We start from the raw sequence: 12,200 nt of genomic DNA, 5'->3' as shown, positions 1-12,200 counted from the left end.
CATATATTTCTGTTAAACCTATGTTTGTGTAAAATGCATGTACTTCTGTTAAACCCATGTTTGTGTAAAACGCATGTACTTCTGTTAAACCCATGTCTGTGTAAAACACATGTATTTCTGTTAAACCCATGTTTGTGTCAAACACATATATTTCTGTTAAACCCATGTTTGTGTAAAATGCATGTATTTCTGTTAAACCCATGTTTGTGTAAAACGCATATATTTCTGTTAAACCTATGTTTGTGTAAAACGCATGTACTTCTGTTAAACCCATGTTTGAGTAAAATGCATGTATTTCTGTTAAACCCATGTTTGTGTAAAACATATGTACTTCTGTTACACTCATGTTTTTGTTAAACTTGTGTATTTTTGTTAACACATATCTTTGTTAAACCCATGTATTTCTGTTAAAGCCATGTTTCTGTTAATGGTATGTATTTCGGTTAAACCTATGTTTCTGTTAATGGTATGTATTTCTGTTAAAGCTATGTTTCTGTTAATAGTATGTATTTCTGTTAAACCTATGTTCTGTTAATGGTATGTATTTCTGTTAAACCTATGTTTGTGTTAATGGTATGTATTTCTGTTAAACCTGTTTCTGTTAATGGTATCTATTTCTGTTAAACCTATGTTTCTGTTAATGGTATGTATTTCTGTTAAACCCAGGATATTAGAAATACAGCATATTAATCATCATATAATATTATGTTTAAAGGACACAAATGTGTGGGGTTTGTTTGGGGGGGGGGGGGGTTGATCGGGTACTATTGTTCTAATTTTTTTTTTTTTTTTTTGCCAGCAAAATAAACTGAAGGTGGGGCCTTAATTTATGAATAGCACAAAGTTGAATATCTAGAATTTAATTAACTAAATGGTCTAACAACCACTGATTAAACATGTAGTGAGGTGTCCATAACCTAAATATTCCTTTCTTTTCTAGTAATTCCAGTCTCACTAATTCTCCAGAATGTTTTTTGTTTTTGTTTTTTTATAAATAAAAAGACCATACACCTTTTAATTTGGGTACGAAATTGTAAATCCCAAACCTTTTGTATTTGCCGAGACTAGCTGAGCGTGTTTATTGGGGATAAAGAGAGAGAGCCAACAGGGTATTAGAAAACAATTACAAAATCCCGCAACTTCAAGCGGCTTAACAAGTAGCAGACTGTCGTATCAGCCAACACAAAAACCACGGTGGTCTCACGCCCCACTTACAAACGTCGATGGCCGGTCATTCGGTCGTTGTTTCACTTGTGTGAAACATATCACCGAGTGTGTGTGTATATGTGTGTGTGTGTGTGTGTGTGTTTGACATGGAACAACAGACAATTATCTGTGAGACATAAGCATTAATCAATGTCAATTTGTTCCAATCTGCCTCCAGCCGATTCTCCGATGGCAGACCAACACTGCCGGCAGGTTGTCACATAGTCACAGCAAACATGCAATACCATCAGCACAGCTTTGCTTAGCTACATAGAATCTATAAGAGATCAATGATACATTCAAGTGCTGTGTTTTCAGAAACTGATCTCTCTCATCTCACTCTCTCTCTCGTCTGTCTATCTCTCTCTCTCTCACTGTTTCTCTCTCACTCTCTCTCAGTTATGACACCCAACGCACATTATTTTTATCAAAAGCTACTGCAAAGTAATCTTTAATGACACCACACACAGCCTAATCAACTGGAAAATTAAAATAATGTTTACAACCACCATCATACTTCAGTAGTTTAATTAATCAGCAGCAGCCTTCAGAGGGGAAAACAAATATATAACCACACCCCAGCACATTATGTAGTCGGCTCATTAAAGAAAAGGAAAGTAATACACGTATTTGAATACCAATATCCCAGTACTCTGTTTAATGAGAGCTTACTGGGGATGTTCAGATACAAGATTATTGCATGTCAAGGGGCAGGAGTGTAGCATTCACCGGAGGTGCATGGGATCAATGATCGAATCCCTTCAGTGGACCCATTCTCAATCTGATTAAAATTAGCTCTGGGTCTACCAGTAGATCTAACAGCATTGTGTGGACTACCATGTCCAGGTGACATTTCATCTATAAATAATTTAAATATCTACCAATTACACTTCGCCGTTTATAGCGTTATTCGGGGGCATACAAATTCTAAAAATATTGGGCAAGACTATTTATGCAATAGGTGAACTTGTTGGTCTATTTCAACATTGAAAAAACAGGGGGGAAAGTACAGTAATAAACTCTGGATTGTATGCTAGTATAAACAGATTTTATGGCTATACCATCATGGGTGTTTTTTTCCGTCTTGGAACGTATTTTATATAAAATTTTATATTGCAATTAGTTTTCGGCATACTTTGTAATTCATCCGAATCATTTCGTATACTCTCAGCATAATTCCGAATGTTTTCAAATTCTTTTCAAAACACTGACATGATTTTGCAAGTAAGGTTTTCATTGGTCGAATGAAAGGTCGACTGGACATGAGCTCCAAGGGCTGCTGTTAGATCCACATGTAATAGTAGAGCTAATTTTAATTAGACCCCCCATTCTCTGATTGGGAATTCCACCATCCCACTTCCCACGACGACAAACATTTGATACTTCTGACAGCAAAACAAACATGCCACTGAGAAAAAAACAAAGAAAAAAAAACATACCAGCCTCGGTGGCATCGTGGTTAGGCCATCGGTCAACAGGCTGGTAGGTACTGGGTTCGGATCCCAGTCGAGGCATGGGATTTTTAATCCAGATACCGACTCCAAACCCTGAGTGAGTGCTCCGCAAGGCTCAATGGGTAGGTTTAAACCACTTGCACTGACCAGTGATCCATAACTGGTTCAACAAAGGCCATGGTTTGTGCTATCCTGCCTGTGGGAAGCGCAAATAAAAGACCCTTGCTGCTAATCGGAAAGTTTAGCCCATGTAGTGGTGACAGCGGGTTTCCTCTTAAAATCTGTGTGGTCCTTAACCATATGTCTGATGCCATATAAACGTAAATAAAATGTGTTGTGTGCGTCGTTAAATAAAACATTTCTTTCTTCCTTTCTGAAAAAATCCCTGAATATAAAAAAAAAAAGTTTGTTTTATTTAACGACACCGCTAGAGCACATTGATTTTTTATCTTATCATCGGCTATTGGACGTCAAACATATGGTCATTCTGACACTGTTTTTAGAGGAAACCCGCTGTCGCCACATAGGCTACTCTTTTTACAACAGGCAGCAAGGGATCTTTTATTTGCGCTTCCCACAGGCAGGCTAGCACAAACCATGGACTTTGTTGAACCAGTTATGGATCACTGGTCGGTGCAAGTGGTTTACACCTACCCATTAAGCCTTGCGGAGCACTCACTCAGGGTTTGGAGTCAGTATCTGGATTAAAAATCCCATGCCTCGACTGGGATCCGAAGCCAGTACCTACCAGCCTGTAGACCGATGGCCTGCCACGACGCCACCGAGGCCGGTCCCTGAATAAAGTCCAAGGCAAAGTGCTGTGGGAAATTGCAGAGGTGGTGAATTAATAAAGTTAAACTTTGTTTTGTTTAATGACACTACTAGACCACATTGATTTATTAATCATTGGTTATTGGATGTCAAACATTTTGAAATTTTGAAAAATAGTCTTAGAGAGGAAACCAGCTGTCACCATGGGCTACTCTTTTATATATGGGGGCGGGACGTAGCCCAGTGGTAAAGCGTTCGCTAGATGCGCGGTCGGTGTGGGATCGATCCCCGTCGGTGGGCCCATTGAGCTATTTCTCGCTGCAGCCAGTGCACCACGACTGGTACATCAAAGGCCGTGGTATGTACTACTGTGGGATGGTGCATATAAAAGATCTGTTGCTGCTAATCAAAAAGAGTAGCCCATGTCGACAGCCGGTTTCCTATCTCAATATCTATGTGGTCCTTAACCATATGTCTGATGCCATATAACCATAAATAAAATGTGTTGAGTGTATCGTAAAATAAAAGATTTCTTTCTTTCTTTTATGTATGCACCATCCCACATACAGGATAACACATACCACGGTCTTTGATATACAAGCCGTGGTGCACTGGCCGAGCGTGCATCAAGCAAGCACTTTGAAACTGGGCTACAACCTGACCCGATAAATTCTCTAGTGGTGTTGTTAAACAAGTCAAACTTTATTTTATTTTACTGTGAAAAAACAATTATGTGTTTATCTTGCATTAGAAATGTCTTAAAACAGGGAGACAAGACTACTTTAAAAAAAATCAGATACCTGAAGCAAATAGTAGATATGTTGGTAATTATACCATTTACGGTAAATATACTGATCTTTACGAACACCACATGGTGATTATAACATTGTCATTGACAATAAATATATTGAATTTCAAAAATACTGCATGCTTCGTGTATCATTCTTAAATGGTAAATATAAGTAATAAATACAATAGAATCTTGTTGGGTCGAACTCAAAAGAATTGAATATATAGTAACGCTGGAACCAAAAACGAAGTCCCGAGTTACACGTACACGATGTTGACCGAATGGTTGGGTCGAACTACCCGATGGGTCGAACACTTTCTCGAGCACCGACGGGGTTCAAGTCAATGGGATTCAACTGTATATTGATTATATAACAAACAGTGTTTCTGCCAGAAATAATTTTTGGGTATGGCGCTATGGAATTGATTGCAACCACAGTCAACAGGGGGTATGGGGGGCCTCCCCAGAAAGAAAATGGGTTAAGTTTAGGATTAGGTTTAAGAAAACCATACAGTAATGATAAGAGTAATTAATTTTGTCAAACGGTTAACTTAAACAAAAAAATCAGCAAAATGTTTTGGGTATACTACATGTATGGCACCATACCCGTTTTACCCTCTGGCAGAAACCCTGTCAAACACTACGTTTACTACACTATGTTTACTACACTATGTTTACTACACTGTGTTTACTACACTGTGTTTACTACACTGTGTTTACTACTACACTGTGTTTACTACTACACTGTGTTTACTACTACACTGTGTTTACTACACTGTGTTTACTACACTATGTTTACTACACTGTTTACTACACTGTGTTTACTACACTGTGTTTACTACTACACTGTGTTTACTACACTATGTTTACTACACTGTTTATGGCAAAAAGTTAATTTTACAAACACTGCATGTTTATTATACCATTTATGGTAAATATATTGATTTTCACAAAGGCTGCATGTTCATTATATTATTTACTGTGTATGTATTGATTTTCACAAACACTCCATGGTGATTACATCACTGGTGCTAAATACGTGTGTGTATTGATTGTCACAAACATTGCATAGCAATTATATCATACATGGTAATAAGTTAAATAAATAAATAAAAATTAAATAATGGTTTTGTTTAACGATACCACTAGGGAACATCAATTTATTAAATTTATTAATTACCGGCTATTGGATGTCAACCATTTTGGTAATTTTGACTCATAGTCTTAGAGGAAACCTGTGCTATATTTTTTGCAATAGCAGCAATGGATTTTATTATATATATATGGGGTTTTTATTATTTTATTTTTTATTCATTCACAGATACCCTGTTTACAATTAACTGCTCCAATCCAGGGAAAAAGGGACAGGAGGTCTACAAGACCCAGGAATGATACTTTAAGAAACTAATAACTATTTTGAATAACCTGAAACTTGACAACATTTGTATATGCATGTAGTATAGAATAAACAGTAATGCTTCTGTGAATTTTTTTTTTTTTTTTTTTTTTTTTTAAAACACACTTTGATACACTACATTCACACCGATATATTATTCTTGATAGCCTTTGGTGTACAGACAAGCTTGGCCCGAATTTAACAAATAATATTGTAATGTTTTAATATTGTAACAGTGGCTTATACATTGCCCATTCTCTGTTAAAACTTTCATACTCACAGTTACTAAATGCTATATTTTGTTCTATTTGATATCTAGTGTTTAATTCATGTTTAAAATGAATACGATTTGGTTTCATATTTTGTATCTTACATTTAGATATAAAATGTTTTAGCAAGTAATAAAATGAGTCAAACACTTTGTCTGTTTTTATTTTTGTTTTCAATCCCATTAGAACCAGTTCCACACTAAGATTCATATTATAAAGGTGAGTACAAGAAGTGTTTAACCAGGGCATGAGATCTTTCCAGAAAGGCTGAGTAATCTCACATGTATAAATATAAATATAATAATACTTATCATATTTTATATGCACATATCACAGCCTTTGATATACCAGTTGTGGAGCACTTGTTGGGGCAGAAAGAAACTCAGTGAGAAAACGGATCCACTCAGATCATTGAATCCAACAACGCAAGTGCTCTACCAACCATGCTAGATCTCGTCACCTTAGTTTTTACAAAATGTTTGTTTGTTTTGTTTAACAACACCACTAGAGCACATTGATTTATTAATCATTGGCTATTGGATGTCAGACATTTGGTAATCCTAACATATAGTCATACAGAGGAAACCCACTACATTTTCTATTAGTAGCAAGGGATCTTTCATATGCACCATCCCACAGACTGGCTGGAATGAGAAATAGCCCAATGGGCCCACCGATGGGGATTGACAATAGACCAAGCAAGCAAGTGCTTTACCACTGGGCTATGTCCCACCCATAATTTATTTTATAAATGCTGTATAATAATTACACTATTTACGGTAAATACATTGATTTTTTTCCCATAAATATACTGGCTGATGGACTCTATACCAAGTAGAACCACTCTCACACAGCATACAGTACACTAACAGGCAATTAACAGATCGGGGGGGGGGGGGGGGGGGAGGGGAGAGACAAGATGATTTTTGTCGATGGATTCTACAGCAAGTAGAACCACTCTCACACAGCATACATGTACACTAACAGGCAATTAACAGATCGGGGGGGGGGGGGGAAAGAGGGGAGAGACAAGATGATTCTTGTCGATGGATTCTACAGCAAGTAGAACCACTCTCACACAGCATATATGTACACTAACAGGCAATCAACATATCGGGGGGAGGGGAGAGACAAGATGATTCTTGTCGATGGATTCTACAGCAAGTAGAACCATTCTCACATAGCATACGCGTATACTAACAGGCAATCAACAGATCGGAGGGGGGGGGGGGGGGAGAGACACAAGATAATTCTGGTTGATGGACTTTACAGCAAGTAGAACCATTCTCACATAGCATATGCATACACTAACAGGCAATCAACAGATCTCGGGGTGGTAGGTGGGGGGGGGGGGGGGACAAGATGATTCTGGTCGATGAATTCTACAGCAAGAAGAACCACACTCACACAGCATACACGTACACTAACAGGTTATCAACAGATTGGGGGGGGAGGGACACAAATGAGGATCTCTCCAATTCTCTCCATGTAGTCCGAGTGTTCATTAGCAGGTGGCAGTCAGTGATTTCCAGCAACTAATGCCGCCGACACCACCCACTTATTAAGCCCTGTACAACTGAAGAGTTCATTATCAAAACCTTAAAAATATCCATTGGCATTCATTTTGAGAAAAACATGGTTTTGTTGCAAACGTGCAAGCAAGAGTTTTAACATCCTGTTCAATGGGCAAATAACACAGAAACTTTATTGTGACAATGTCGTGTAGTTGAGCTGTACCAACATCAATATATATACTTTCTCTGCTACAATCTATAAATTGGTGTATATCGTGTTTTGGAAATTAATTCTTCAATTATACACCTCAACGAGCTTGAAACTGGAGTTTACAGGTGGAATTGGGGGGGGGGGGAGTTTGATTGATAGATTTGGGTCATTGGTGAATGGATTTGGGTGGGTTGAATAATGGATTTGGATGGGTTGATAGCTGGATTTGGGTGGGTTGATTGATAGCTGGATTTGGGTGGGTTGATAGCTGGATTTGGATGGGTTGATAGCTGGATTTGGATGGGTTGATAGTTGGATTTGGATGGGTTGATAGTTGGATTTGGGTGGGTTGATAGCTGGATTTGGGTGGGTTGATAGCTGGATTTGGGTGGGTTGATGACTGAATAATGCTTCAGAAAATGTCAGTGCAACAAAGACAGATAGTACTTAGTTTTCATTCGCAGTTACCTCATAAATGATGCATCTCTATTTGTTCATTCTGCATCATGAGTTTCCTTCATACGGTTTCCTAGCTGTTAGCGGAAATTGATACAAATCCCGTGCTTTCTTACTGTATGGATTTGTTAGAAACACAGACAGACAGACAGTGATGGTGTTCCAATAATAGGCTATAATCGAAAATTGATCACTTTGGCTCTACCGATGTGATGATAGACTATAAAAATACAGAATCGATTATGTGGGAAAATGTTAACCATAATTTTCCTCCAGTTTAGATGATGGAATTAGTGTATTATACACATGAAAACAAAACCCAACATATATATATACAGTATATATCCTTGAGTAACCGTGAACAGGCCTATTAACTGGAAATGGTTTCTGCACTCACACTTCGTAATGTATGATCCATTTGATGAAATAACATTTTACTGTGTTCACTTTATTATCAAAATCACAGATGTTAATTACTATGCTATTTTTCGTTGTGAAGAGATTAAATGCATGTCATTGTGTAATGCTGACATTCTTCAGATACATTCCTAAACCGAGCTACTGTATTTCAAGACTGACACATGTCACGTGACGTCACCAAAACTCTTATGCAATGAACTGGTCGAAGCAGACGAGACTGACAATGTTATTTATTTAATATTACAAGCCATTTAATATAGTGTGTACAGTGCAAAATCGGGACTGTGTATTTATTTACCTATGTATAAAAATATTTTTAATATTTACTTTTCTTTTCCTCATTTGTGCATTTTGTTTCTAGGGAAAGTTTCTTTCAAGTCAACAAAACTATTTCAATATTAGGGTTCACGCATATGCAGATTCCTTAAAAACAAGACATATGTAAATAGACCGGTTTATGGGGTAGCTCGGTTCATGTTTTTTCACAAGGAAAAAGATATTAAAAGTAAAATTAACCATTTGTAGGGTCGACATCCTAATGAGCAAGACAATTGGTGCATGGTCCTTATACTTCAAATCCTTCTTGTGTTCATATAATTCTAACAGACTGTGAAATCAAAAGTACATCCGTTGGTGCCGAACTGATTATAACTGATGTTCGATGATGAAATTCCAAAACTAATAGACAGAGAGATTGAGACAGACACACAGACAGACTGACAGTTAGGTTTGTAAAACAAGAGTGCACCCGATTTATTAATCCTCAGATACTGTATGATATTTAACAATTCAGACAAATAGTCTTAGAGAAAATCAGCAACATTTTTCCATTAGCAGCAATCTCATCCTCAGACTGTTAACAGTTTGTTTAATGACACCACTAGAGCACACCGAATTGTTAAGCATTAGCTATTGGATGTCAAACATGCAGTCAAGAGGAAATCCACTAATTTTCTAAGAGACCTTTTAGATGCACTTTCCTCTGACTGGACAGCACTTACCATGGCTTTTGATATACCAGTCATCGGGAACTGGTTAAACAGGAGAAAAATAATCAGAAAATCAGTCCACTAAGGCAAGAAAATCCACTACATTTTTAAGGGACCTTTTAGATGCACTTTTCCCCCAGACTGGACAGCACTTACCATAGCTTTTGATATACCAGTCATGGGGAACTGGAAAACAAGACAATGTGTCCACCAAGAGTGTTTGAACACTGCAGACAATCACTCTATCAACAAAGCTAGATCCAGCCCTCAGAATAATAGACACACCAACACAGACAGAGAAAACACAGACAGATAGACAGACAGGCAGATAAAAAGTTAAAGTTTGTTTTATTTAATGACACCACTGGAGCACACTGATATACCAGTCGTGGTGCACTGGCTGGAACGATAAGTAACCAAATGGGCCCACCGACTGGGATCGATCCCAAACCGGCAGTGCATCTCAAACGAGCACTTTACCAATGGGCTACATCCTGTCCCTAGTTTGTTTTGTTTATCGTCACCACTAGAGCACATTGATTAAATAATCATCAGCTATTGGATGTCAAACAGACAGACAGACAGACAGACAGACTTACTTGATGCTCTCCCAGTGGAAGGTCCTCATCTCAAGAATCTTGCACACATACATGCCGACGAATATTCCAAGACCGTTGCATAGCAACACATCGAGGATCCACGAATCCCACCAACACTCGGCAAAGTTTGGAAGCAGATGAGCAAAAACCACCTGAAAAAAACGAATATTCATACTGTGTCATTTATCATTGGCAGATATGTGCCCTAAAATCTTGGAAATTAATGGATATATATATTTTTTTTTTTTTTATAAAGATGACAGTAAGAGAACTGCTTTTTTAAAATGTGTGAAAGTACATGAATGAAGTGTCCAGTTTCAAAACATTTCAAACACCTAGTAGAGTCCTTTATGGCATGTTCTGTTTATCATTATGTACCCTTTAATTATTTTCTGGCAGAAAGCCTATCATCCACAATATACAACATTAAATTGCCAAAAAATGTGTCTCTTAGCATCTTTATTTCAAAATTATTTATTATTTAATCAAATCTCAACATCTTAGGTATTTTATTGTACAAAATTGGCATAAAGAATAAACCAATACTTAAAACAGTGAAATATGTTTGTTTTGTTTAACAACACCACTAGAGCACATTGTTTAATTAATCATCGGCTATTGGATGTCAAACATTTGGTAATTCTGACATCAGAGAAAACTCGCTACATTTTTTCTAATGCAGTAAAGGATCTTTTATATGCACCAACCCACAGATAGGATAGCACATACCACGGCCTTTGATATACCAATCATGGTGCACTGGCTGGAACGAGAAATAACCCAATGGGCCAATCAACAGGGATCGATCCCAACCCAATCAGTTACGATGCTGTACCTTCAAAAATTAACCTACCTCAGTGAGTTCCCACATGATACTGATCGTCCACAGTATCCCATAATGCCGTATCAAGATGGCCTTCATCGCCCAGCCCAGGAAGTGGCTGAAGGCAAACACGTCCATGTGAGACCACACTCGAGACCAAGTGATCTCAGAGCAGTTCACTGCATACTCCTGAAACAAAGTCATTAACAATCAACGAAAGAGTTTCGTTTAACACCACCACTAGAAGACATTATTTTATTAATCATCGGTTATTGGATATCAACCATTTGGTAATTTTGACATAGTATTAGAAAGGAAACCTGATACATTAGACACAGACAGGCAGACAAAAAGATAAAGTTTGATTTATTCAACTACATCACTGGAGCACATTTATTCCATTAGCAGCAAGAGACCTTTTATATGCACCATCCCATACACAGGATGGCACATACCACAGCCTTTGATGTACCAGTCGTGGTGCACTGGCTGGAGCGATATAGCCCAATGGGCCCACCGACTCTGACTGACCACACATCAAGCGAGTGCTTTACCACTGGGCTAAGTCCTGCCCCCATGAACAAAAGAAAGAATGAAAGATTGTTTAAAGACAACCAAGCATACGAAATATATTGGCTACTACTGGGTGCCTAAGGTAAATAGATGGAAAAGGATGAACACATCGTAATAAAACAGTGTAACTAGACGAAAAGAACTGACTATGAAAAATCTCTTTTGTTTAACTTTAAGAGCATTACTAGAACATATAAATCAATTATTGATAATTCTGAATGCAAGACTTATGAAGTTATTGCAACACAGTTAGTTTGTTTTGTTTAACGACACCACTAGAATACATTGATTTGTTAATCATCAGGCTATGGGATGTAATTTTGACATGCCGTCTTAGAGAGGAAACATATTACATTGTTTCATTAGTAGCAAGGGAACTTTAATATGCACCATCCAACAAACAGGATAGCACATACTACGTTTTTTATATATACCAGTCGTGGTGCACTGGCTGGAACAAAAAAACAGTTCAATGTTCCCACCGACGGGGATTAAGCCTTGACTGATCATGCATCAGGCGAGTGCTTTACTACTGGGCTACGTCCCGCCCACTTTTCAAAATGAAGTTCTAGTAACACAGAAGACAAACCTTCTCGTCAGGTCCGATGTCCTTCAGCTCCGGGTAGAGCCAGACGATCATCTTGCGGACGTCCTCATACGTCATGAACAGGATAAACAGCAACAGCATGAAGTACAGAACACTGACACCTGCAGCAACACAAACAGGTC

The 12,200-nt window shown here is 37.9% G+C and overlaps 1 protein-coding gene across 1 annotated transcript in view; it reads right to left on the bottom strand.

Annotated features, from left to right (window-relative positions):
- The window catches only part of LOC121376749 (phosphatidylserine synthase-like), an 81,693-nt gene that overhangs the window by 62,979 nt on the left and 6,514 nt on the right, over window positions 1–12,200 (bottom strand). Inside the window, exons 4-6 of the mRNA XM_041504517.1 lie at window positions 12,061–12,179; window positions 10,929–11,087; window positions 10,076–10,227 (exon numbers count right to left, since the gene is read on the bottom strand). Coding sequence (XP_041360451.1) covers window positions 10,076–10,227; window positions 10,929–11,087; window positions 12,061–12,179 — 430 coding nt within the window. The remainder of the gene's footprint in view (window positions 1–10,075; window positions 10,228–10,928; window positions 11,088–12,060; window positions 12,180–12,200) is intronic.

This window comes from Gigantopelta aegis, chromosome 7 (genome assembly GCF_016097555.1).
Source record: "Gigantopelta aegis isolate Gae_Host chromosome 7, Gae_host_genome, whole genome shotgun sequence".
NCBI classification, from domain to species: Eukaryota; Metazoa; Mollusca; class Gastropoda; order Neomphalida; family Peltospiridae; genus Gigantopelta; species Gigantopelta aegis.
The sequence above is the reverse complement of the archived record's forward strand: the minus strand, read 5'-3'. Positions and strand labels throughout refer to the sequence as shown.